Source organism: Macaca fascicularis, chromosome 11 (assembly GCF_037993035.2).
Source record: "Macaca fascicularis isolate 582-1 chromosome 11, T2T-MFA8v1.1".
NCBI lineage: Eukaryota > Metazoa > Chordata > Mammalia > Primates > Cercopithecidae > Macaca > Macaca fascicularis.
Window position 1 is genome coordinate 114,535,225 of NC_088385.1, and position 27,907 is coordinate 114,563,131.

At 47.4% G+C, this 27,907-nt stretch overlaps 1 protein-coding gene and 2 long non-coding RNA genes across 9 annotated transcripts in view; 2 read left to right on the forward strand and 1 right to left on the reverse strand.

Annotated features, from left to right (window-relative positions):
* Positions 1-15,636, forward strand: part of ABTB3 (ankyrin repeat and BTB domain containing 3) — a 338,658-nt gene extending 323,022 nt beyond the window's left edge. For all 7 annotated transcript variants that reach the window (XM_005572127.5, XM_045365859.3, XM_015431489.4 and 4 more), the window contains 3 exons: positions 5,515-5,583; positions 8,008-8,121; positions 13,500-15,636. In XM_005572127.5, coding sequence (XP_005572184.2) covers positions 5,515-5,583; positions 8,008-8,121; positions 13,500-13,709 — 393 coding nt within the window. In that variant the 3' untranslated portion in view covers positions 13,710-15,636. The remainder of the gene's footprint in view (positions 1-5,514; positions 5,584-8,007; positions 8,122-13,499) is intronic.
* LOC135966324 (uncharacterized) lies at positions 13,498-16,906 on the reverse strand. Its single transcript, XR_010579575.2, has 2 exons — positions 16,796-16,906; positions 13,498-13,847 (listed from the first exon to the last, which is right to left on the reverse strand). It is a non-coding gene; the product is annotated as an uncharacterized lncRNA (long non-coding RNA).
* Positions 16,317-19,569, forward strand: LOC141408095 (uncharacterized). Its single transcript, XR_012420579.1, has 2 exons — positions 16,317-16,438; positions 18,938-19,569. It is a non-coding gene; the product is annotated as an uncharacterized lncRNA (long non-coding RNA).
* The last annotated feature ends 8,338 nt before the right edge of the window (positions 19,570-27,907 follow it).

Genomic DNA, 27,907 nt, shown 5'->3' on the forward strand with positions numbered 1-27,907 from the left:
TGCTTACACGTGTTATCTGGAATGTTATTCCCTTTTTTTTTTTTCTTTTTTTGAGAGGGAGAGAGAGGGTCTGGCTCTGTGGCCCAGGCTGGTGTGTAGTGGTACAATCTTGGCTCACAGCAACCTCCACCTCCTGGGTTCAAGCCATCCTCCCACCTCAGCCTCCTGAGTAGCTGGGACTACAGAAGTATTTCATCACACCCAGCTAATTTTTATACTTTTTATAGAGATGAGGTTTTGCCATGTTGCCCAGGCTGGTCTCGAACTCCTGAGCTCAACCAATTCACCCACCTTGGTTGGCCTCCCAAAGTGCTAGGATTACAAGCATGAGCTACTGTGCGTGGCATTATTCCCATTTTTATAGATGAAGAAACTGAGGCCCAGAGAAGCTAAATGATGTGCCCAGAGTCTTAGTTCTAGTTAAGAGATAGAGCCAGAATTTGAACCCAGCCTGCCTGGTAGCAAAGCATGGGGACATTGTTCTAGAATACCCTTTCTAAATGGGAATGTGCTGAGGGTAAGAACAGTTCTCAGGTCTTGAGCACTGTGTGTAAGGCTCGAAGCCAGTGGTTCTGAACCTCAGAGGCACACTAGAATCACCTGGGAGCTTTGACAATTCCCAATGCCCAGGCCATACATCAGACCAATTAAATCAGAATCTAGGGGTGGGGCCCAGGCATCAGCATTTTGAGGTCTCCCCCACCTCCTCCCATTATCCCAAAGTGCAACCAAGTTGGAGAACCTGTGCTCTCAGTTACAGCATTTCTTACACATTAGCAGCTCTCAGAATACCTGGAGAAGGGTGGCGTGCTTGTTAAAACACAGACAATGTCTTAAAATGCAGATTCCTGGACCCTACCCCAAACAAAGTTTCTGATTCTGCAGGTGTGAAAATTCACATTTTAACCTTTAGTTTCAGGGGCACATGCGCAAGTTCGTTAGATAAATTGTGTGTCATGGGGGTTTGGTGTTCCGATCATTTTGTCACCCAGGTAATAAGTATAGCACCCTCCTCCTACCCTCTACCTTTGAGCAGGCCCTGGTGGCTATTGTTCCCTTCTTTGTGTCCATGTGTACTCAATGTTTGGCACCCACTTATAAGTGAGAACATAGATGCAGTACATGGATGAAGCTGGATTACAGGCATGAGATGGATAAGTTCAGGTCTCCAGCTCCATCCATGTTGTCACCAAGGACATGATCTCATTCTTTATGGCTGCATAATATTCCATGGTGCATATGCACCACGTCAGGATTCACTTTTTTTTTTTTTTTTTTTTTTTTTTTTTTGAGAAGAGTTTTGCTCTTATTGCCCAGGCTGGAGTGCAATGGCGTGATCTCAGCTCACTGCAACCTCCGCCTCCCGGGTTCAGGCGATTCTCCTGCCTCAGCCTCCTGAGTAGCTGGGATAACAAGCGCCTGCCACCATGCCTGACTAATTCTTTTTTGTATTTTTAGGAGAGATGGGGTTTCTCCATGTTGGCCAGGCTGGTCTCGAACTCCTGACCTCAGGTGATCCGCCCGCCTCGGCCTCCCAAAGTGCTGGGATTACAGGCGTGAGCCACTGTGCCCAGCCCAGAATTCACATTTCTAACACGAACCCAGGTGCTTCTGCTGCTGCTCTGGGACCTGTCTCTGAGAACCACTGCTGCCCCTCATTCATTTCATCCTTCCAACTGCCCTGCGAGGTAGCCATAATCCCCACCTTACAGATGAGGGCACGCACTCAGAGAGGCGGAGTAAGCGGCCCAGGTTCCCACTGCTGCTTCTAGCAGAGCTGAGGTTCAAACCCAGGCCTGGCTGACTCCCAGACCTGTTCTCTTAACTTCCTCCCTTCTATGGGCACCTGGGGCCCCCGCTAAACTCACCCAGCCCTGAGGAAAGAATCTTCCAGCCCATTCATCTGGAGCATGAGCTGGAAGCTGGAAAATGTGTGCTCCCCCAGTGCTCATGAAGGGGGAGCTTACACTGTGAAGCCTGGGACTAACTAGGGAGGTTCCTGTAATAAGAATTTGGCTCATAGTAGGCACTCAATAAATGTTTGCCAAGCAGCCTCACCGAACGAGACCTCCATGGGAAAAGGCAGTCCCTGGAGGAATCCCGGGGCCTGTAATTGCTTTTGACTGGGGAAGGTTTCCTGGCCACATTAGACTCACGTTACTGTAATGGGAAGGGAAGATTTAACAGGCCCTGGGGACTTTTCCATGTTCCCGCCCTTTCCCCATAAAAGAAGAAAAGCCTCATTTGTGGCTTGAAATAGGCCAAGGAGGGCTGAATACGACCCAGCAGGAGGCTCCCAGGGGGCCGGCTCACTTCAGTCCATGCTGACAGAAGAATTTGAGTAAATGAGCCTGCTTTGGGTCTCCTCCCCCAAGTCTGTTTAACATCACACGCCGGCGGCAGGGGCCGGACGCAGCTGAGGCTGCACCTGGAAGTGGGGGCCTCCGCGAGGCTGTGGGTGCCATTTGAATCCCTGCTTCCTGCAGGTTGGCAACTGCCAAGAAAAACAACTCCACGAACAGGCCCGCCGGCCTAATAAGCCTTCGTTTCACCCCCTTGCAGAAAGGCTTGTGCCGGCAGAGTTTGAAGGAGCCCGGGCCAGCCCAATTTAAATGGCATTGGCCCCGGGATCTCCGTCCACTAAGGAGCAGTATTTCAAGTCAGCAGCCCCACCTGGACTACCTGAGACCGCGTGCTAGAGAAATGCTCTGTAAATGTTCAGGGCGGTCACTATTATGGCTCTTATTGTTACTCGTTTAGCCTTTATAAATGGAAACTGCTAGGTGAATAAATTGATTTTAATAAGGCCCAATTTCAACATTTGCTGACTTGGTATTTTAAATGCTTATGACCCATCAGGGTGGGAGAGGGGAGAGTAAACAATGCTGTGTTATTTCACAAATCCTCAGGTGCCACCACCATCTCTGCGACAAGCAGATGATCCCAAGAGCCCAAAGTCGGTAGGTGGGAGAGTCAAACACAGAGAGGCGAGGATTCGTGTTTATGGGCAGGGTGTGCACACTGCAGGCTGTTTGCTTGCTGTGTGCCAGGCCCTAGGATACAGCGATGGGCAAGACCTGGTTGTGCCCTCAGACTCTAGTGAGAAACAACACTGCAATCGAGGATGATGCATGATTGCCTGATGTGACCTGCGGTGGGGTGGAGATCTGAGGAGCCGCTCCACTGCAGATGACCACTGACTAGATCCAGAAGGAGCGGGCAGAGCTCAGTAGGCAGAAGAAGGGGAGGGCATCCTAGCAGAGGGAACAGTGTGGGCAAAAGCACGGGACTAGAAGAGAGGGTAGGAGGTTCTGATGCAGGCAAGCGGTTGAGTGGTCTGAGCATAAAAGGCAACTTTTGGCCAGGCATGGTGACTCACACATGTAATCCCAGTGCTTTGGAAGGCCCAAGGCAGGTTGATCACTTGAGCTCAAGAGTTCAAGACCAGCCTGGGCAACATAGCAAAATCCCGTCTCTACAAAAAATACAAAAATTAGCCATGTGTGGTGGTGCACACCTGTAGTCCCAGCTACTCAGGAGGCTGAAGTGGAAGGATCGCTTAAGCCTGGGAGGCAGAGGTTGCAGTGAGCTATGATCGCACCACTGCACTCCAGCCTGGGTGACAGAGTGAGACCCTGTCTCAAAATAAAAATAAATAAATTAAAATATTAGCCAGGCACAGTGGTGCGTGCCTGTCATCCTAGCTACTTGGGAGGCCGAGGTGGGGGGATTGCTTGAGCGCAGAAGTTTGAGCTTACAGTGAGCTGTGACCACACCTCTGCACTCCAGCCTGAGTAACAGAATGAGACTCTGTCTAAAATAATGATAAATAAGAATTTCAATAAAGCTGTAAACAGTATTTTAAAAATAACTTAAACACACATGCAAAAAGCAGTCTGAGGCCAGTCGCAAAGGCTTTCAGATGGCCTGGGTGAGAACAAGGCAGCATGTAGCAGAAACAAAGGACAAGATGTTTCAGTCTCAGAGAAGATTAAAGAGCTGACATTTGCAGAGGGCTTGCTGTGTGCCAGGCCCCTGCTAGGCCTGTACTGTGCAGTGACTCGTTTAGTCTTCATCACAATTCCATGAGGAAGGTAACATTATCCCCACTCCACAGATAGGAAACTGAGACACACAGAGCCTAACTTAATTCAGGTCCCGCAGCTTTTAAGTGGCAGAGCCAGATCAGAAACTGAGGCAGCCCAACTCCAGGCTCATTGCACTTAGTCGGTGTCCTATATTGGTCACAGACTGTCAGCCTGAAGGGACCATCGAGGACAGCCCAGTCTAGGCTCATTTTACAAGTACCCCAAAAAGGGAGGAAACCAGTCTAGATTTCACCCACACAGCTGCCTGAGAGCCAGGGAGATAAAGTGAGTTTGTCAAGCATGCAGGTAGAAGACAATAGGGGCCAGGCGTGGTGGCTCACACCTGTAATTCTAGCACTTTGGGAGGCCGAGGTGGGTGGATTGCCTGAGCTCAGTAGTTCAAGACCAGCCTGGGCAACAGAGTGAAACCCGGTCTCTACTAAAATACAAAAAACTAGCCGGGCGTGGTGGCGTACGCCTGTAGTCCTAGCTACTTGGGAGGCTGAGGCAGGAGAATTGCTTGAACCCAGGAGTTGGAGGTTGCAGTGAGCCAAGATTGCGCCACTGCACTCCAGCCTGGGCAACAGAACAAGACTCCATCTCCCCCCACCCCCAACATACACACGCAAAGACAATAGGAAGTGAAGGAGACTGGGACTGGGACAAACCACCTAAAAAATTAACACCCAGTTGTCGTAGGAGATAAGATAGCAAAGTCAGATACATCCATGGGCCCCATTCCATTCAAGGGACACTAGTTTGCAAAGCTCTGGAAACTTTGCCTGCTGTTTGGGCATCGTGAGTCACATGAATAAAGAACATCCGGGCTAGGGCCATTGACATCGTCAGTGATACACAGAAACCCTGGACCCCTCATGGCTTCGCCTTGGGGCTCAGCACATTGTAATAAGAAGCAGATGGCCCTGTGGCATCCCAGAGTCACCTTCTGGGACTTCAACAGGTGGCTTTGAGTCAAACTGGGCCATGTTAGCAGGGAACAACCCTCTGGTGCAGGCTCTTCAAGCCACACCGCGTGTGCAGCAGTTCCGCGCAGCATAACTGGGGTGGGAGATGGGAGAGGAACCCGTGATTATCAGGCATACATGGAAAAGCTGTCATGAGGAGCAGTAGCTTAGGGTTGTTTAGTTTGGTCTTGGGGGTGGGCATGGAACTGGGGGTGGGAAACCATATGGAGGCAAGTTTCAACATGGTATCAAACTATCTGACTGATGAAACTGTTCAAAACGGACAGTCTTCTCCCCCTTAAAGTAGTGAGCTCTTGGTCACTGGTGACATGGAAATGGGCAACCATTTGGAATGGATGTCCTAGAGGTCTCAGGAACTAAGCCTGAGCTGGGACATCCACCGAATGGCTTTAAGATGATGTGTCTTTGCCATTGACACTGTTCTCTGTGCTTTCTTCCAGCTGGTTATGCAGTATCTCTACTACGGTGGCCCAGAGTCACTGCTCATTAAGAACAATGAGATCATGGAGGTAAGGGATCCATCCTGGTGGTGGCTGTCACAAGTCCCTTGGGTGAGTGGCACCACCAGAGGTCGCCAGCGTGCAAGGAAGTGTCTGGAAGGACCCGTGTTGGGTTTTCATTTGGATGAAGACTTGGGGCTCTTGTTCCATCCTGACTCCTCAGTCCTCCCAGACAGGAAGGGCTTCTCATCAGAGACCTTCCCTGGCAGGCTGGGGTGCTAGTGCACTTGCTTGCCCGACTGCTTTCAGTAGCCACTGAGTGAAACCCAATTTTAACTGGCATTGGTGGTAGCGGGGCAGGGAAGGGAAGGAATTTGACTGAAAAGTCTGAGGCTACAGCTGAGGCTCTAATAGTGATATCATCAGGAAATATCCTAGATGACGTCTTCTCCCTTGTCAGTTATAAAAATATTATATCCCCTAAAAACATCCCTCATCACAACACTGTCTGTTCTTCCAAGATGCAGAAGTGGAGGGCAGATTACAGTCTCCTCCAGGCTTTCCTCAGACTGAGCATCCCACAGTCAGGCAGCTCACACCTGCTTCCTTCACTCTCCCCCGCCCCCTGTCCACCTCTTGTAATTCCACTAGCTCTAGCCCCGCCTATCCAGGAGCCTTGTTTCTGCCTGATTTTGTCCAAAGCCAAGATTTTCTCCTGTTCCTTGCCAAAAGTGGAAATCTTGTTCATTTTCCTAATCGAAACTGGGAACTTTGAACCAGAAGCCAAAAATCACCCCCAATTAATCCTCAGCAAAAAGAGCCAGGATCACGGTCAGTTGTCTGACGTCCAGGGTGCCTGGCTGACATCCAGGTGCCTGGCTGACGAGAGATGTCAGGACACAATCAACTGTTCAAGAGCAGACCTCACACAGTGGTTACAACACGGATGCTGTGCCAGACTTGTCTAAATCCAGGCTTTAGAGCTTCTGAGCTGTGTGACTGTGGACAAGTTATTTAACCTCAAATCCTCAGCTTCCTCGCCTGTAAAATGGGGATAACTATCTACCTCATTGGGTTTTTCAGAGGATCTTAAAAAACTGTTAAGGTGCTTAGAACAATGCCTGGCACATAGTGATTGTGATTAGGACTATGTATTCACTGCAGGCCCACTTGTTCTTTCTTCTTACTCTGTGAAACCTCCCGTGGTAACCCTCTCCCCACCCAAACACGCACAAATGCAGACACACATGGACACACAGTGACTCTCTTGTCTCCCTGGACTACTCCTCTGATGGTTTTAGTCTCAAGGATGTGGGCTCGTTTGTAAACAAAAGTGCGGTGGTGTTTACAACTAATTTTTTTTTTTTTAAACAGAGTCTCACTCTGCCCCCAGGCTGGAGTGCAGTGGTGCAATTTTGGCTCACTGCAACCTCCGCCTCCTGGGTTCACGCCATTCTCCTGCCTCAGCCTCCCGAGTAGCTGGGATCACAGGCACCTGCCACCATGCCCAGATAATTTTTTGTGTTTTTAGTAGAGACGGGGTTTTACCATGTTGGCCAGATGGTCTCGAACTCCTGACCTCAGCCTCCCAAAGTGTTGGGATTACAGACGTGAGCCACTGCACCCGGCTGTCTACAACAAATTGATCACAACCAGTTATGAATTTCTGTGTTCCTTCTCCACTCCCACTGCTTCATTTGCCTAGCCTTAACAAAAATAAAAATAAATAAAAATAATTTTAACTAAAAATAAGGAATATACATTTAAATCATTTCAATCATACAGAAGGGTTTTGAATACAAAGCAGTTGCCCGGGCCCACCCTGCCCTCCCTCCAGTCCCCGTTCCCAAAACCAGTCCTTTGAACTCTTGCTCTTAGCTCTTCCATCCCCTCCCCAAAGCCTGTCGTTCTCTCAACACACATCTGTTGAGCATCTCCCAGGCCGGCACTGTACTCTGGGCCAGGTTACAGCAGTGATGAAAACTGACACGGATCCCTGCCCTCCTGGACTCTAGTGAGGGAGGCAGCCGTGACGTCACACCTGGTGTGCTGTGACTGTGAGGAGTGAGACAGGGCAAGGAGGAAAGGAGGATAGATGGGGTAGAGGGAGGCTCCTCTGAGGAGGCGACATCTGAGTGGAGACCCGGCCAACAGAGGGAGTGAGCCACCTCGGTATCCAGCTTGCTGATAATACCCTGATTTTCACCCTTGTTTCTGGACATAACAATTTTGGGCATTTTGGGTTGACCTCCTGCTGTGGTGGGTATGAATTGAGTTTGTTTAGTCCTCCCCTCCTCCCCCATCTTCCCCCACGACGGAATCCTATCTTTGTCCTCTTCCTCTAATGTTACCTTTGTGCATCATTTTCTGTCCCCCACCCTTGACGCTGCTGTGGAAGATGAGGATGAGACTGTCTTACCACTGTGGTTCCTTACTGTTACCTCCTTTCCATCCACCTCCCAGCCTCTAACAGACTCTTTTTGTTGTTTTTAGCTTCTGTCTGCTGCTAAGTTTTTCCAGCTGGAGGCTTTGCAGCGACACTGTGAGATCATCTGTGCGAAAAGCATCAATACCGACAACTGTGTGGATATTTACAACCATGCCAAGGTAATCAATCTCATTATTGCGCAGTGCGCACACAGGAGCGCTGAAGCCGTGGAGGCTTTTCCTTGGCAAACACAGAGGCAGGGCAGAGAGCGGGTGCTGGGCCAGTTCTCTGAAGGCTAAGCCGCTGGCTTCTGCCAAGATCTGCTTCCTGCTCTAGAAAAGATGCCTTCCACCTCCCCACCCAGAACAAGGAAGGGAGGAGCCCAGAAGTTTCAAAGGCAGAGTTCTCAAACAGTGCTTCGCAAACTCTCGCGTGCATATGACTCATGTCACAGACTCCGGTTCCATAGACTGGGATGGGCCTGTTCAGCTTTTCTGACAAGCTCCCAGGTGATGTCTCTGCTGATGATCTAAGGGACACCTTCTAAGGTTCCAGAACAGAGGTTCTCCAATCCAGCAGCGCCAGGGAACTTGTCGGAAAGGTACACTTTCAGGCCGTACCCCAGACCTACTGAATCAGAAACTTGAGGGGGACCCAGCCACCTGTGGCTTTGCATGCCCTCCAGCTGATTCTAATGCGTGCTCAGGGGTGAGAACCGCCCTTCCAGAATTGTTCTCAATGCCAGCTGCACGTTAGAATCACCTGGGGACTACTTAAACTTCCTATGCCTGGGACCCATCACAGACTAATCAGTCAGCCTCTGGGAGTGGAACCTGGAGAAAGGCAGCTTTCAAAGCTTCCCAGGTGATGCTCAGATGTGGCCAAGATTGAGAACAGGCTGTAAGCACTGCTGAAGTCTTTGGCGTCTGCTTAATCAGGTGGACCCAACACCTGGCTATGAATTAGAATCACCTGGGGGATATTTCGGGATGCCAGTGTAGTCCCCCATCCCCGACGACCTCAGCAGTATCCCCTCAGGGAGCCCAGAAATCTCTATTTTTAACAAGCTGCTAGAGTGACATCAGCCCTCAAACCAGTCTTCACTCCAGTTTTCAGGAACCACTGATTTCATCCAATTCACTTCATCAGTGGGGAGACTGGGCCCAAGAGAAGTAAAATACTTTGTCCAGGTACCACTGCATTTTGTTCCACGTGCTGAGCACAGGGGGCATTAACAGTTCCAGCAAGAAACAATAAAACCCGTTAAGATGAGGAGTTAGGTTGATTGATTGATTGATTGATTGATTGATGAGATGGAGTTTCACTCTTGTTGCCCAGGCTGAAGTGCAATGGTGCAATCTAGGCTCACTGCAGCCTCCTCCTGGGTTCAAGCAATTCTCCTGCCTCAGCCTCCCAAATAGCTGGGATTACAGGCATTAGCCACCGCACCCAGGCATGAAGAGTTATTTTAGGACTTTACAACAAAATTTTCCTGGAGCCCAGTACACATGACTCCCATATCACACACAGCTCTGGACAGTAACAGTGCACGTGAATGACGCTCCTATTGCTTGTTGCGAAAAATCAGATTGCATGTGAGATGCTACTTGCTTAAGACAGCATTCAGTGAGCCCTTTTAATGTGCAGGCACCTGTGCTAAGAGCCTTGTTGCATCTTGTTTTTTAATCTTCACTACAACCCTTTTAGGTAAATGCTACACTAGTCCCATGTCATCATAAGGAGACTGAAGCACAGAGAGGTGAAGTAGCTTGCTTAAGGTCACACAGCTAGTAATGAGATTTCTGTATTATGGTAAAATGTACATAACATAGAATTTGCCACTTTAACCATTTTTAAGTATACAGTTCAGTGGTATTAGGTACATTTGATTGTTGTGCAACCATCACTACCATTCATCTATAGAATTTTTTCATCTTTCCAAACTGATACTACACCCTTTCAACACCAATTCCTCATTCCTCCCCTCCCCCAGGCCCTGGTATTCACCATTCTACTTCCTGTCTCTATGAATTTGACTACTCAAGGGATGTCACATAAGTGGAATCATACAATATGTGTCTTTTTGTGACTGATTTATTTCACTTAGCATAATGTCCTCAAGGTTCATCCATATTGTAGCATGCGTCAGAATTTCTTCTTTAAGGATGAATAATATTTCACTGTATGTACATGCCATATTTTGTTTATTCATCTATCAATAGACACTGTGGTTGCTTCCAGTTTTTGGTTATTGTGAACAATATTGTGTTGCTGTGAACAGGGGTATACAAATATCTGTTCAAATCCCTGCCTTTTTTTTTTTTTTTTTTTTGACACAGAGTCTCGCTCTGTCACTCAGGCTGGAGTACAGTGACATGATCTCGGCTCACTGTAACCTTTGCCACCCAGGTTCAAGCGATTCTCCTGCCTCAGCCTCCTGAGTAGCTGGGACCACGAGCATGCGCCACCATGCCTGGCTAATTTTTGTATTTTTATTAGAGACAGATGCTTGCCATGTTAGCCACGCTGGTCTTGAACTCCTGACCTCAGGTGATCCACCAGCCTCAGCCTCCCAAAGTGCTGGGATTACAGACGTGAGCCACCGCGCTTGGCCTCAAATTTGTGCTTTCAGTTATTTGGGGTATATCCCCAGAAGTGTAGTACTGAGACTTTTGAACCCAGATTTGTCTCACTCCAAAGCGTAGGTTCTTAACCCTGTGTTTACTGTCTGGCTTAATAAATGTTGGAAATATTTTCAGTGATCCTTGATACTCAAGATTTTCTGATTGGCTATCAGTAAATCAAAAAGTACAGTCAGTCTACATTGTACACACACACACACACACACACACACACACACACACACTTGGGTTCTAGTTAAATGAGGATTATACCAAAATCTGGTTTCTCAGGACACAAGCTTTTTTTTTTTTCAATCTTAAACTGATTACTTTGCAGAAGGGAGGTCTCTTTCTCTGCACCAAGGCAGAGAGCCTGATTAGCCTTGTGCTCCCCTGCGCTCCTCTGCCCTCCTCCTCGACCACGGTCACTCAAATTGCTCCATGAACTTGACATCCGCGGTGGCTTTTCTGTGGCCTACCACCTCGGCAGCGAGGCCTGTTTCACAATCCCATTTTAATCTTTTCAAGTTTGTTGGCAGGCAGCTTCTGTAGCATATCTTGTGATTTAATAATGTCGCCTGATGCAATGTGAGCCCCGGCTGGGAATACAGGCTTAGAACACCTATGGCAGAGAAACTGCCTCTTTCATACATACATATATACATATATATATACCTACAGACATGCTTTGCGGACAGGGCTTTGGCTTTTACGGACACCAGCTATGCCTCAGACATCCAGGCCACTACCTGGAGTGTTTCCAAGAGAAATATCTGCCCTCCGTGATAGTCACCTGGAGGGCAGTGCAATGCCAGCCGCCCCCTGCCCTTTCTGTGCACTGCTTCCCCTGTGCTGTGGATGCTGCAGTCTGCTAACGGCCACACACCATGTGGATTCGATGACTGGCAGATTGTGCTGCAAATAGAGGCTAGTTTAGGAAAAAGAGTGGTAAAGAGAGAAACCAACACTTAGCATTTGTAACTCCAGGCAATACAGGCGTTTAGATGCTAAGAGCCACGTTCCAAATGTCGACCACGACCTCCACAACGTTACCTCTGTATTACATCTAACCGCTTGAGACAGCTGCAGAATTTTATACAGAGGAGAAACCCATTCCACAAATGCATGGCTTAGCCATCTGTTTTTTCCTAGTAAACCTGTACCAAACTATTCAGTTATGAAAAGAGGCCCTGGAGCTTCTTGTGGCCCTTTCAGCGTGTCTCTTGAGAAGAAGAACAAGCTGGTTCATCAGACTGAATTTCAGCTGTTGTGGTTAAGCTCAACAGTGCATCATGATGGAAAGAACACAGGTTTGGAAACCAAAGGATCTTTTCGCTAGTGTTTATTGAGTAGCCAGTATTTCCTAGGAGCTGTATTCATCAGAATATAATACAATATTCTGAATATAATATAATATTCAGAATATAATATGAAATTAGAGGAGACGGGCGCAGTGGCTCACACCTGTAATCCCAGCACTTTGGAAGGCTGAGGTGGGAGGATCACTTAAGGCCAGGAGTTTGAGACCAGCCTGAGCAACATAGTGAAACCCCATCTCTATAAAAAGAAATACAAAAAAAAAAAAATTGCTGGGCATGCTGGCGCGCACCTCTAGTCCCAGCTACTCAGAAGGCAGGAGGATCACCTGAGCCCTGGAGGTCAAGGCTGCAGTAAGCAGAGATCACGCCACCATACTCCAGCCTGAGCCACAGGGTGAGGCTCTGTCTGAAAAATAATAATAAAAAAAAAAAAAAATTAGACATGGTCTCTGCCCTTGAAAAAATTACAGTCTAGGACAAGGGCCAGATAATATTTTCAACTTTCCAGACCACACAGTTGGCTTTGTACCTACTCAATTTTGCAAAAAGCAGCCAAAGAATATGTAAATGAATGGTATGGTATGGCTGTGTTCCAATAAAACTTTATTTATAAAAACAGGTGGTGGGCCATATTTGGCCTTCAGGCCTATAGTTTGCCAACCACTGGTCTTGGGAATGAGAGCTCCAATCCCAGTTCTGTTAGTAATTAGTTGTGTGGAGATAGGCCAGAGGTTGATATACAGTCACCAATCAATAAATACTATCAAATATTATCAATATAGGTATATATTATGCTTTTATTTTCCACTAACATGTGCTGAATGACACTAATCTACAAAGCAAGTGCCAGGTGTGCTGGTGGGGGGTGCTCACTGTGTCCTCAGAATCAGATTGGCAACTCTGAGCCTCAGTTCCCTCACCTGTACCAGGAAGCCTTGTACTCTGTGATTCTAAGAGCAGGATTCATGTTGAAAGAATGAAAAGATTTCTAAGCCAGGTGCAGTGGCTCACACCTGTAATCCCAACACTTTGGGAGGCCCACCTTGGAGGCTGAGGCAGAAGAATCACTTGAACCCTGGAGGTGGAGGTTGCAGTGAGCCAAGATCATGCCACTGTGCTCCAGCCTGGGCAACAGAGTAAAACTCTGTCTCAAAAAAATAAGAATGAAAGGATTGCTAAGATCTCTCTCAGTTCCAGAGTTCCAGGATTTGTGCATCTATATGGACATTTGTGGGATAACTAGTCCACTCACTGATAAACTTCATCAAGCTTTATAAGCCTCTTGGAGACCACAGAATTACTACATGCATCCCTGTCCTAAATGGCACAGCAGAGCACAATACCCCTGTAGTCCACCCCTTGCTTTTGTAACTTGGAAAACTGAGGCCCAGAGAAGTGATTTGACTGGCACGAGGCCAGGGAATGGAGAAATGGACTCCAGCCCTTTGACAGGATGAGCTGCAAAGTCACACCCCATGGGTGTGTGCTGGGGAATCAGAGACATTCTGCAGCCAGTCTTCCTTAGCAGGTGTGCGCCATTATTAGCTCTGAAGGCATAATCTGAAAGGTGCTTTTCAGAAGCATAACCATCTCCCATTTCCTCTCCATTCTCCACAGTTTCTTGGTGTCACGGAGCTCTCAGCATATTGCGAAGGCTACTTTCTCAAAAACATGATGGTCCTCATTGAAAACGAAGCATTCAAGCAGCTCCTGTATGACAAAAATGGTGAAGGGACCGGCCAGGATGTGCTCCAGGACTTACAGAGGACGTTGGCCATCAGAATTCAGTCCATTCACTTGTCATCTTCCAAAGGTTCCGTGGTTTGAAATGCCCAGTGCAGCGACTGCTTCCCGGGAACCTTCCAGTTCTCCTGCCGCATTGGCTTTACACAAACACAGACAAATTCCACCTGGCACCTGTTTTTGGCTGGGCCAAGGAGCTGCCTCTACTGCTCCCACGTGTTCCTGCTGAAAAACAAAGGACTTTCCACCGGTCTGCAGATCAGATCACCTGGGTCCAGAGCTTAATGGGCAACTGGACAACCAAGTTAACCCCAACCAAAAGCAACCCTAGGACCTTTGAACACCCACTGCCGGGGACCACTGTCCAATGAATGGATTGAGGCCTTTCAAAGGTCACTCAGGTTCCAGGTTGACAGTTGGTGGACTTCACCGTACCGATCCTGAAGAGATTGTATTACACATTGAGGACCTTGGTAGCTGTGCTTCAGCAAACGTCAACCATGGTAGCAAATTGGTGAGGCTGTGACCCGTAATGAGGAAATAATTTGGCAAATTTTTAGGGGTGGGAACTTTTTAAAATGTTCATTTAAAAAAAACAAAAAAACAGGGCAGTCTTGTAGTTTAAAATATATTTCTAAAAGCTTAACAGTTCGTTTTCAACTAAATTGTGTTTAGGGATCTGTGTTTTGAGATTTTTCTTTCTTTTTTTTTTTTTAAATAGTAAGTCACAGGTCCACACTGTGTAAACATGCATCTGATAAGATACTGCTGATATTCTAAACAAGTCGAAATAATCTTGCCTTAGTGATCATGATTACACAAAAGAGGTGCACTGCCAATAAGTATCTCTAATTCAATAGTTGAAAACAACCTGCATGCTAATCGTGGTTTCGGGGTGAGAATAAAACACCCCCACATAACATGCATTTGCATGGGTCCGAACCTGTGAAATGTTACGTTTGTGCTTCATTTTTGCCAACGTAAAAATGTTCCATCATTTCTAGCTAAAACTCCATTTGGTGAAACTAACATATCCATTTCTTTTCCTAGTTATGGATGATTTGGGGATGCTTTTGCAGAAATGTGTTCATAGATGATGCTGAATGGGGGGGAGGGGGGCAGCACGTCAGAGAATTTACTATTAATCCCAGAGTTTTCTCTGTATTCTCAGAAGATGTTAATAGTTTGTTACTAGCCAGAGAGTATGACTATGTTAGATTATTTTTAAAGATGAAACATGTATGATAGGATGGATTCTTTCTGTATTCTGAGAGTGTACAGTATAGATTATAATGAAAGTTTATATCAACAGGGTTTCGTTGGCTCTGCCATATATTATAAGCAAAAGAGATTGGTAAAGTGCCACAGTATTCCAGATAACTTTTCAGTTGCGGCCTTTCTTCTCGTTCTTTAATTTGAAACCTAGATACATGCAGTAAAAACTAGGAGAATGACTTTTACCCTTGGGGACGGCCAAGTTTTGTTGATAAACCTATTTCCTAGCATGCCTTCAGGAAGTTGCGCCAGACCCTAGATTGTGAAGGAGCCACTGTTCTTCTGTTGTACGAGCTCCCTGAACCATTGTTCAGAGGACCAACGTAACATCGCTTCATGGGCATGGCCCATGGAGCATCTGGGTGACATCTGTCTACAGTATTGGCTCTTCTGCGAGGCTAATACACAAGGCCTCTCTTCCACATGGTCATTTGCAAACCTCCCCCAGCCCCTACCATCCAATGTGGAAGGAAAACAAGAACTGCCTGAAGAAGAGTCCAAGCTACAGATACACAGCGTGTGCATCGCGGCTGTCACCTTCCTCCTCCCTCTTCTGTATCCTCAGAGATGCTGCGTGGATGTTTCCTTAACCTCAGCTGACTTCCCTGTGAATGTCTTAATGCTAGTTCAGGGCCTCCGGGCATTGATTTGTACAGTGGCAACTCCCAATGGGGCTTCTGTTATCGTTTGTGTGCTTTCTCTGTCATTAAAAGAAATGATTTTCCCAGGCCGTGCACCATGTGTGTGGTTTGAGTGAGCTCTTTATCCCAACAGTTCAAGCCTCAGAACGTCACTCGGTGAAGAGATTGGACAATGTGGTCCCGCAGAAAAAGTCAAGGGAAATGAAGACGCTAGATAAAAGACAAATGTTCCTGTTGCTGGCGGTGTGGCAGCCAAGCCCTAGTGATCTTTTTCACATCAGGCAGAGAAGCTACAGGTGCCACCACCTGGGCCACCGCCATAGCACTGCCTAAGGCAGAGAACTCGCCTGCAGAGGGTGGAGTTCTGGCTGTCACTCGTGTGCCTGGATGACATTTTTTGAGGCTAGGGGGATGAGAAAGACAAGTTATCTCCACATGGTGGGTCCCCACCAAGGGCCAGCGTGAGCTGATGCTAGGGGATGGTGGCAGCATTATGGGATGGGGGTGGGGGTCACGGAGGGACAGGCAGCTCTCTTCCTGGGTGTCATCATTGCTGAGGTCAAACCAAGTCCCCAGGGGCTCTGCTGTGGCTCCTGACCCAGCCTGGGCCCAACCCAGGCATGTGGGCAGATGAATCGCCCTGGCCAATCCACAAAATCCTACAAGCAGGTCTGGGGAGAGGCCCAGCCAGCCCTGGGAGACCTGGGCCAGTGAGGCCGGGTAGAGAGCTCACATCGCCCCACCTCCCGGAAATGACTGCTCAAGCCCGCTTAGCAATCCAGGTCTTTTCCTTCTATAGGAAGCAACCCAGTGCCAGGGCCAGAACTGTGAGTCAGGCCAGGAAAGCAGAAGGTCGGTTTATTTTTGACTGTGTGTCGCCCTCGGTGTGGCTTCAGGGTGAGTAGGCATTTTTGACTTATTGCTTTTAGGATGCTAAAGTGCATGCTACCCCGTTCGCCTTGTACTTGTCTGACAGGTGGCTTTGACATTCAGGCCTCAGCAAAGCCCATGCAGGGGCCCATTAGCATCTTAGGGTGTGGAAGAAAGCGTGGGGCGGGGCGGGGTGGGGGGGCGGGGCGGGGTGGGGGGCGGGGCGGGGCGGGGGGCGCTGCCTGCCACAGGTTCCCTCCGCCCCTTCCATTTGCAATGGGGCACTGGAAGGAGTGTGTACGTGCAGGCGCCCCCAAGAAACACAAGGACCCGACTTAGTTTCTGTGCCCACCCCCATGGCCATTGGTCTTACATATACCATACCTGGATATCATTCATTCTCCTCAAAAGAAGGAGAATCCACTGAAAATGAAGACCAGGATGTGAGCTCCCATCACGGAGATGCCCAGGCAGAAACCGGAAGATGATGCAGTCAGGCATGGGGGCGGGGTTGGAGGAGGAGCTCTAGGACCTCCCCCACCCTGAGATTCTGTGATTCTGCTTTTGTTCTGTGTTCCCCGTTCTGCGATTCTGCTTTTGGATCTCACATTGTTTCTTCCTGTAAAGCCCCAGGCAAAAAGTGCTATTCGACTGCATGTTGTCATACCAAGACTTTTATTACACAGTGTTTTGCTAGCATCGGGCTGTGTGGATAAAGGGTTCTTTGAGAAAATCTATTTCACCAGTCTTGAGTCCTCTGGCTTCAGAATTCAGCGTCCACCTCCCTCCACCCCCACCTTGCGTCAGAGATGAATGAATAGTCGCAGAAGGGCTCGCATTCTCCCACTTATAGTTCTTTCTGCCTGGCCCCTACACAGCCTCCATGGCCAGCAGTTTCCTGGGTTTCTCCACTCAGGGAGACATCTATTGAGCACCTTCTGTTGGCAGCACTGATTGCTGAGCCCTGGACTCCAGCACAGACCTGAAAACCCTGTTCCGACTGGATTCAACCCCTGACTAGCTTTGAGACTTTGGACAAGTTACTTACTCTATCTAGTATTCACCTTCCTCTTTCGAAAAAAAAAAAGGGTTTAACTATAACTAGTGGCCGGCCGCTGTGGCTCACGCCTGTAATCTCAACACTTTGGGAGGCCAAGGTGGGCAGATCACTTGAGATCAGGAGTTCAAGACCAGCCTGGCCAACATGGCACAACCCCGTCTCTACTAAAAATACAAAAATTAATGGGGTGTGGTGGCAGGCCCCTGCAATCCCAGCTACTCGGGGAGGCTGAGGCAGGAGAATCGCTTGAACCTGGGAGGCAGAGGTTGCAGTGAACCAAGATTGTGCCACTGCACTCCAGCCTGGGCAACAGAGCGAGACTCCGTCTCAAAAAGAAAAAAATAAAACCACTATAACTAGTGAATAGTGTTGTTGGGAGGATTAAAGGAGATAGTTTGTATGAGTCTCACACTGTTAGTAGCAGGCAAAAGGCTTTTCTAAACTTCTAAGACTGAGCAGAAGGAAGGGGAAATTGATGATTCATACAAGGAAAGAAAGGCTAATGACTTTGCCTTCATTTCTAGAACTTTCTACAGCAGCGGTTCCCATGGTGATTTGTGATTCTCTAGGGTTTTGCTACTTATTCTGAGGAGTATAGGAGAATTCCCCCACAACTGAGCTCTTTTGTGATTCTAGTTCCTAGCACAGTGCTTCACACAAAGTAATCAAGAAATGTTTGCAAATAGAAGCCAAGTACACCTGGATTTCCTTTCATATAAACATGGCATTTTCAAAAGATTCGAGTTGCAGGGATTCACTCTTCCAAATTCCTTGGAAGAGAATACACAGGAATGTGAGATTCACATGTGTGACTTGGATGACACAAGACTCCCATGGTGTGTGTCTAAGGTCAAAGACCCCACAAATGGCTGAGCAGGGCCCAGGCCCACCAGAGCCAACTCTCAGTCCAGGGTTTGAGGACCACGACTCTGTCGAGAGGGAGAGGGTAGCCACAAACCCCCAAATGAAACAAACTGCTAGATATCCCTCCAGAAAAATCTGGGACTGCTGTCCTCATCAAGTTAGCAGGCAAGCCCATATGCCCTGTGCTGCCGCTTGAGTGGACACTCATCCCCGCCCCCACTCCACCAAGAAACCTCCCTGGTGGAACTTCACGTCACCTCCGTTCCTTCCAGCCTGGCCAATGCCTTGAATAAAGCAGCACGTGCCTTTGGCTGGGGCCACTGCAGAAGCTGCTATGATGCCTATTTTTTCCACCCTCTTTAAAAATAACTCAACAGATTTTGAACTTCCTGCTTGGCAGAAAAAAAATAGAACTCATACTCAGCAATCACATCGTGCTTTAGTTCCCATCACTGATGAGGCAGGCAGATAACGAGTGCCCTGTGAAAGGACACATCTCCAAGTTTAGCCCTGAATCTGAAAAGACAATCTGTCTGTGTGAATAGGCAATTAGAAGAGATGCCCTGATGTCACTGATGCGTTCTCTGGATGTTGCTTTTCAGAGTTAACCTTCAGATGAGTTCTGAATTTTAATGCTGTGGAAAACCTCTGGGATGAAGAGCTACAAAGGGAAGAGGCTGATTGGTACAATGGAGGGGCTCTGTGCTGGGCACCACATCTCACCCCTGACCCTGAATCTGTCATCTGCTACGTGGGTGACCTGGTTCAGGCCTCTTCTCCATCTGGACCTGTTTCCTCAACTCCTTCTAACTTGATGTCCTGTGAGCCTAGACCGGAACCTGTCACACTCTCCTTACCACGCTCCTATATTAGAGCCTTGTGAGAACATCATTTTGTGTAATAGAACATTCTAGATTGCAACCAGGAGGATTTAGCAAAAGGGACCTTTTTCATCATTTCACAATGATGCCTTCAGCAAAACAGGCTCCCAGCAGGAAACCAGATAAAGCGTTAGAATGAGGCTTCAGCTATCTTATCATGAAGATGGCATCTCTCTAGATCATTGCTACATGACCACCATCTCCTTTTTGGTTTTGGGTTTTTTTTTTTTTTTCACTTTTTATTTTGAAACAATTACAGATTCACAGGAAGTTGCAAAGATAATATAGAGTAACCAAATGGTGACATCTTAGATAAATCTTGTACAATATCCAAACCAGGAAGTTGACATCGCTACAATGTGTGTGTATCATTCTGTGACATCTTGTCACGTGTGGATTCATGTAACCTCCACCAAGATCACTCTTCCCTCACTACAAAGATTTCCCTCATGCTACCCCTTTGGAATCACTCTGGCCCTTTCTCCACCAACTTCATCCCAAACCCCTGACAACCACTAATCTGTTTTCCATCTCTATAGTTTTGTTATTTCAAGAATGTTATGTCAATGAGACCATATAGTAAGTGGCCTTTGGAGATTGGTGTTTTTATTATTATTATTATTGACACAGGGTCTCGTTCTGTCACGCAGGCTGGAGTGCAGTGGTGCGATTTCAGCTCACTGCAACCTCTGCCTCCCAGGCTCAAGAATCTTCCTGACTCAGTCTCCCAAGTAACTGGAACCACAGACATGAGCCACCATGCCCAGCCAATTTTTATTTATTTATTTATTTAGGTAGAGATGGGGATTTTACCATGTTGCCCAGGCTGGTGTCGAATTTCTGGGCTCAAGCAATCCTCCCACCTCAGTATCCTGAGTAGCAGGACCACAGGCATGCACACCACTACCAGATCAGTTTTTCAAAAATTTTCTAGTAGAGACAGGGTCTCGCCACGTTGCCAGGACTGCTCTCAAACTCCTGAGCTCAAGCAATCTGTCTGCCTCAGCCTCCTAAAGTTCTGGGATTACAGGTGTTAGCACCTCAAACGGTGAGGCTGGCTTTTTGCACTCAGCAGAATGCCTCAGAGACCCATCCAAGGAGGCTGCACATATGGAATGTTTGTTCCTTTTCATTGCTGAGTAGCATTCCCCAGCATCCCATCACCTTTTAACCAGAGAAAGAGACAGGGGCTTTCTCTGTCACCCAGGCTGGAGTACAGTGGCTTGGTCACGGCTCACTGCAGCCTCAGCCTCCCGAGGCTCAAGCAATCCTCCAACCTCAGCCTCCAGAGTATCCACGGGTGGGAGTCTCCACGCCTGGCTAATTTTTTCATTTTTTTGTAGAGATGAGGTTATACTATGTTGTCCAGGCTGCTCCCAAACTAGGTCTTTCTGTAATTGACGACTTCTAGACATCTCACTAATGGTGTAGGGCAGTGCTTCCCAAATTTGTTAAAGTGACTCTATGGGGTTGGAGTGGGGCTTGAAATTCATTGTTTCTAACAAGCATCCCAGCACTGCTGCTGCTGCTGCTGGTGGTCTAGGAGCCTCACTTTGAGTAGCAAAGGTGTGGAGTCTGGAAGTCAGAGATTCATCTCAAGCCCTTTCTGCTGCCAGACCAACCTGTGACACCTGTTCTGTCACCTGGCCTTTCTGGAGTCTCAACCTTGAGAGTTATTATGAGCCTTTCTTTCTGACCCAGGGGAGATATTTTCACAATACATCCGAAAAAAATCATTGAAATTCTGTCTTCCAAAACCAACCACCACATGTTCTCACTCATAAGTGAGAGCTGAACAATGAGAATACATGGACACAGCGAAGGGAACATCACACATCAGGGCCTGTCAGGGGGTGGGGGCAAGGGGACGGAAAGCATTAGGATAAATATCTAATGCGTTCGGGGCTTAAAACCTAGATGACAGGTTGATGGGTGCAGCAAACCACCATGGCACATGTATACCTATGTAACAAACCTGCACATTCTGCACATATACCCTAGAACTTAAAGTATAATTATAAAGATAAATAAATGTAATTCTGTCTTCCTAGGTGGAGGGCTCTAACATTCTGAATTAAGCGAAGGAATTACTCATAACCTCACTCTGCCTTACTTTTCCCTGGTCTGTTGTTGATCTAAATCAAGTTTATTTATTTCACGGGTATTTACTGATGCCCTAATATAAGAGACCCACCTCTGTGCAATGGCATTAAGCAAAGGTAACCAAAGGTGACCTCACCCCTTTTCTTTGTCCTGTTTCCTTCAGGGTTGGCAGCAGAAGGAAAAGAAAAGATTCTTGTTTATTTTCAGACTATGTTTTGAGGCTTCTCTCTGCACTCACAGAGCCCCCCTGGGGTGGCAGGGACACCCAGGAGAATCAACAAGGGAAGAATCAAAGATGCTGCCCCTCCCTGTCCACTTCACAACACTTTGATAGTGGAGAGGGACGCTGGAGTATCTGGTTCAAAATGGCTGCTGGGTGACCCTGATATTTCTCAGTTGTATGCTATAGGGAATGAGTGGGTGGGGAAGAAGAAAAACTGGTAGAATCTTATCCATAATTACTCATTATTTTCTTTACTTGTGAAAGGAACGACTGCATTTTCGGCACTTCAAGGGACTCGCTGTCATGCATTAAATATTTTGTTTGGGGAAGGAAAAAACTCAGATAGTGTTTTCTGTTGAATAAGTAATGAGAAAGTAAATGAAGTCTGTTTCTTCTAGAAATTCCTTGAGCCAAGGAATGATTCCTTGCCCCTAAAATGTGAGGGTTTCAGTGGACCAGTGAGTTTAATGTAAGTCAGCTGTGTAATGTGGCTGCTTAGAAGAGTTCATTTAGCTATGGGCTACATTAATAGAAGCAAGATTGCTAGAATGATGGAGGTGATGGTGCTCCACTGTGCACTGGAGGGCTTTCTGCTGGAATTATGCACTCAGATCATATCCTGCATGAGTCAAGGTTTCTAGCAGCAAGCAACTCTGGTTCATTTAACAAGAACGAGGGTTTATTCAAAACTATTAGAAGATGTACACAGTTGTCGGGAAGGCTGGAGAAACCATTAAAGGCAGAACCTTTTGTAATAACTTATAAACCATGACACTGAACTGGCCTGATGAGCTCATTGCTGCCACTGCTTCCACCAAATGATATGGAAGCAGAAATCACTAACGGTATTTCTGTAGTTCCCAGAAACCTGGCTTCAGTCACTGCTCTTTTCACAAGCACCAATGTCGTTCCTACATCAGGAACTCGTCCTACCCCAAAAAGCTCAGTGCTTCTGCCTCCACTTGCACTACGTAATGGAAGCTCCCATCTCCTCGTGTTGGCCCTTTAGTATCAAAATTTCACTGGGTACATCCACATCTGACAGGCAGAACCTAGGTCACATGCCTGCACCTTAGTTGCCGGGGAGGCTGGCAGTTTCAGTTCTCGCCGCTACGTTAGGGAGACAGGAAATGTACTCTGTGATTTCTACAAATATAGAAAGATGATGGGTAGCCATGAACATGACAAATGTCCCCTGTGCTTGATGAAAGTCACAGAGAAATTGCAGCCTCATCAGAAGGAAGTAACCAAAGGTGAAAGAACAGCCAAAGAGGCCGAACGTGGTGGCTCATGCCTATAATCCCAGCACTTTGGGAGGCCAGGGTGGGTGGATCACTTGAGGCCAGGAGTTCGAGACCAGCCTGGCCAACATGATGAAACCCCATCTCTACTAATACAAAAATACAAAATACTAATACAAAAATTAGCCAGGTGTGGTGGCAGGCACCCAGAATCCCAGCTACTTGGAGGCTGAGGCATGAGAATCATTTGAACCCAGGAGGCAGAGGTCGCAGTGAGCCAAGATCATGCTGCTGCACTCCAGCCTGAGTAACAGAGCAAGACTCAAAAAGAAAAAAAAAAAGAACAGCCAAAGGAACTGGGATATTTGGCCTGTAGGAGAAAAGACTTGGGTGACCATCTTAATTTTAGTTGTCTTCAAATGGCAGAAGAGGCCTCACAGATAAGAGGAATCAGGCTGAGTGTGGTGGCTCCTGCCCATAATACCAACACTTTGGGAGGCTGAGGCAGGAAGTTTGCTTGTTTCTAGGAGTTCAAGACTGGCCTGGACAACATAGTATGACCCCATCTCTACAAAAAATTTTAAAAACATTAGCCAGGTGCAGCGGTTCATCCTGTAGCCCCAGCTACTCTGGAGGCTGAGGTGGGAGGATCACTTGAGCCTGGGAGGTAGAGGCTGCAGTCAGCAGTAGTCATGCCACTGCACCCCAGCCTGGGCAATAGAGCGAGATCCCCATCGAAAAGAAAAGAAAAGAAAAAGGAACTACCTTGTTGAGTATGATAACAAAGATAAGAGCTGTCCCAGTGATAGACCCTTGAAGGATTTAGATTTCACCTAAGTATAAATAAGAACTTTTAACAGTCAGAGCAATGCCTTCCAAAGATGGAATGAAGAGGTAGTAGTGAGTTCTCCATGACAGGAGCCATTCCAGAAAATGCTAGCCAACCCCTCGAGAGAGATTCAAGCAATAAAGGGAGGGTAGAATTTACAGGTTCCTTACAACTCAGGGGCGTTGTCATTATTAGTTCCCTCCTTCTGATACACATCATCTATTTGGCCTCAGAAAATGGATATCAATCTTGATATAGCTTACGTAGAATTTGTAATGACCTCCCAGTCTTCATTTGTTGGCCACTGCTGCATTTTATTACAGCACGCCACCCTATTTATCTTCATCGGGTTGTGAGGCAACAGATCAATTCATTATTCTTACTTATCTAATACAGAAGCAAGAAAAATTGTCCACAAAACCTTACCAGCTGGGAAGAGAAAAAGTAGCTAGAAGCAATTTGGTCACTGAAAAGTAGGACTTCTTTTTATAAAGAAAAAAATGCATTTCAGTAAAATGGTCAAGCTGGGGAAAGGCCATTTTTGAGAGTAGGATGAAATCCAGGTATGTGAATTTGCACACGTCCACCATGTCTGATATGCATTTTTTTAAACCACACTCAACAAAGAAAACCCATGAGTCATGCATCAGTTTGGCACAAGTGGCTGGTGAGTGAGGTCTCCTGTCAGCCTCAGTCTCCCCTCCTGCAGAATGGGAATGTCATTGCATTAACACGACAGGTGACAGAGAGACACTTGTGCAGCAATGGTGGAAGGGAGAACTCTGTCAAAATGAAGGGAGAAGCAAGAGGCAAGAGAGGGATTTTCTGTGCCCTGGACATGGCCGCCTCCAATTTTATCATGGATTGGTTAATTCCACCTCCCCAGCAGCCTCAGGTCCCCAAAGGCCAGCAGTGGCTCTGTAAGCCATCAGCCTGAGGCAGCCTACTGGCTGCACTCTTACTCCACTGTGGAGTATGAGGATTCATCCACCAGGCTCCAGTTTGATTCGCGGCACTCTCTTGACAGCCTCATTCCCCAGAGTCCCCTAGGACCCCAGCATTTTGTTCATCTCCTGCTCTGAGCTCTTCGGGAGGGAATGTGACTATGTGACTGTCAGCCAGTTGTCACATTTCATCCCAGAGGCAATGGAAACGATGCCTGAACACCGTGCGTCTGTGTGCTACGTCGGAAACGCCTCTACGTGGCTGAAACATCATGGGCGATTTTCAGTACATGGGGGGCTGCTCTTTTCCATTCCTTTATATTTTGTGCTCCTCTTTATGCCTTTATCTTACTTCTCATAATAAATCCTATATGGTAAGAATTTTGATTCCCATTTTTACAGATAGGGAAACTGAGGTGCAGGCAACAAGGCTAAAAAGTGGCCGAGAGGGAATGTGGACCTAGGCTGACCTGACCTCTAAGCCCAACTCTTTGCGGTGCCTCTTCAGTTACAATGCCTGCTCTAAAGAGAGAGGGGAGTGAATAAGATGCGCCTCCCCTCTCCACTGCTTTGAAAAATATGATCAAGGCGGGCACAGTACTCACATCTGTAATCCCAGCACTTTGGGAAGCCAAGGCAGGCAGATTGCTCGAGCCCAGAGCTTGAGACCAACCTAGGCAATAAAGTGACACCCCGTCTCTACCAAAAAATAAAAAAAAAAATTGGCCGGGCATGGTGGCAGGTACCTATAGGCCCAGCTACTCAGGAGGCTTGAGCCCAGGAGGTAGAGGTCGCAGTGAGCCAAGATCACTCCAGGGTGAGTGACAGAATGAGACCCTGTCTCAAAAAACAATAATAATAAAAAATATGATCAGCTGGGTGTGGGGGCATGTGCCTGTAGTCCAACACACTGGGAGGCTGAAGCGAGAGACTCACTTCAGCCCAGGAGTTCGAGGCCAGCCTGGGCAACATAGTGAGACCCTGTCTTTAAGAAAAAAAAGAAAAAAGGAGAAGGAGGAAGAAAGAGCTTTCTGGGCTAAGACAAATGTTAGTCATGTGTATCTGTGATGAACTGTAATGACCGGTCTACTTGTTCTGGATGTCATTTTTTTGGTGATTATTGTTTGGGGGAGAAAGAGATAGTAGGTGGCATGAGGATTCAATGTGGATACATCAATGTTTAATGGGACTGAGGACACAGAGGGGACACAGAGGTGTGGAAGACGGGGTCCCTCGAGCTGCTCCTTGACACACAGACACAGCCTAGGGGGCTTAGTTGCTGCCAAGCCAACTCTTTTGATGTGAAGTGAGGGGGCAGGAGTGGGGACAGACGGCCACTGAGGACCCACCACCCCAGGATGGCCAGGCACCTCTGGCAGGTGGGTCCACGGTTACTGATTGTCATGGTCAAGCTCAGCTGGGCACTGGGTTCAACAGGAGATGTGACTGACCCATTTTGCTTCTTTTATCTGAGTCTGCACCTTTCCTAACTCAGATTGTTAAAATACTTTTTTCTTCATACTTACTTTGTTTCTCTCTGTACTAATACACTAACTCGGACTTTTGGCTTTCATTGGGCCAAGGTCCCACCAATCTGGGTGCTCAGCCTCATTTGGTAAAGCAAGAAAAGTATCTGAGAAATGTTCCCTAAAGGCTGATTTCACCCCAAACAGTCACTCAGTGAGGTACCTCACTTGCCAGGGACACACCCCCAAAAGGCCGTCTGCTGGCCTCCGGGTCTCACTCTGTTCCCGCAGGGTGTGGTGGAGCAGGTGTGGTTGGGTGACCACCAAGCTGGATTTCAGTCTCTTTCCAGGCCCGGGGAACAATCTGAATTCGAGAGACTTGGCTTTTAGCCTCCTGTTAGAGTCAAGAAAGACTTCAAAGACTCAACGGCTTCTAAGGCTTTTTATATCAGCAAAGTCCTGCAAAGCCTGCAAATGAAGGCTGCCTTGACGCTCTTCATTCTAAGGACAGAGAAGGCAAATTCTCTAGCCACTTTCTGCAGAGCAGCAACTGGGCTCCTTCTTTTTACTTCCGTGGGGAGGACAAGACATTCCTTTGCTTTCTATTGCTGAGAATGCCACCAAAACAAATTTTACTTTTAGCTGCAACCTTTCAAAAGCGTCTTAAGAATAAAGCACCAAAAAATCCCCAAGCTAATGTAGGCATTCTAGTTTTTTTTGTGGTTGGTGGATTTTTTCTAATTGTGCCAGTTTCAGCTGAAACATGCTTCCATTGTTTCCATTTCCCACTGTTCATACAGCACTGGATTCTTGGGGAGCAAAAGTGCGAGGGCAGATTGGGAAATCCCAGTTCATCAGAAGTTTGTTGTTGTGGTGGTGGTTGTTTCAGTAAAGAGAGGAAATCGGTAAATAGCTCTGATGTCGAGGCAGCAGGAGGTCAGGACATTGAGCAACTTGCAGCTGGGGTTGTGGACTCAGGACTGAGCGGCAGGGTGGGCTCCTCCCAGTGCAAGCCTTCAGGAATGCCAGCCTTGAGTTGGATGGTTCTGGCTCATTGTGTGGAGTTATTTCACTCCTAAGTGGTCACGCAATTGCGTGACCTTAAAGAAGGGTAATGGCTCCTTAGGTAGTTTTGGGTAGGATGCAGCTTGAAGTGGGGTGTAAAATCCTTTCATTGTCCGATGGGGAGGTTACCTTGCAGCAGCTACTCCTTGTACTTGGAATGAGGGAAACAGCATCAACTAGACTTGAACACGGGCTCAGGAACCAGGAGCGCCAGCCGCAGATCTCGCTCACTCTCACTGTTGTTTGCAACTTTGGGCAAGGTAAGTAACTTCTCTGCTGGGTCACTGCTTCTCCAACCCTGTGAGCATTTGTGGCTTTTCCCCAAATAAGTACTCGACTTCCTCGCTTTCCAAAGTGGAGCCGGACAGTCGCTTCCGCATCACTGCGAGTTTGTTGGGAATGCAGAATCTCAGCCTCGATTCCAGACCTACTACCACGGAATCTGCATTTTAACTAGAGGCCCAGTGCTGAGCACACTGAGGTCTGAGGAGGACTGCTCTGTTCTCCCAGGTCACTGCGACGGTATCGGGTTCTTCTGCTCCTCTCTCTCAGAGGATACTTGAAAGAATACCTAAAAAAAAAAAAAAAAAAAAAAAAAAAAAAGAACATCTAGAACAGGCGTGGTGCCTCATGCTTGTAATCCTAGCACTTTGAGAGACCAAGGCAGGCGGATTGCTTGAACCCAGGAGTTTAGGACAAGCCTGGATAACATAGTAAGACCCCATCTCTACAAAAGAATAAAAAATTAGCTGGGTGTGGTGGTGCACACCTGTAGTCCCAGCTACTTGGGAAGCTGAAGTGGGAGAAGTGGGGGGATTGC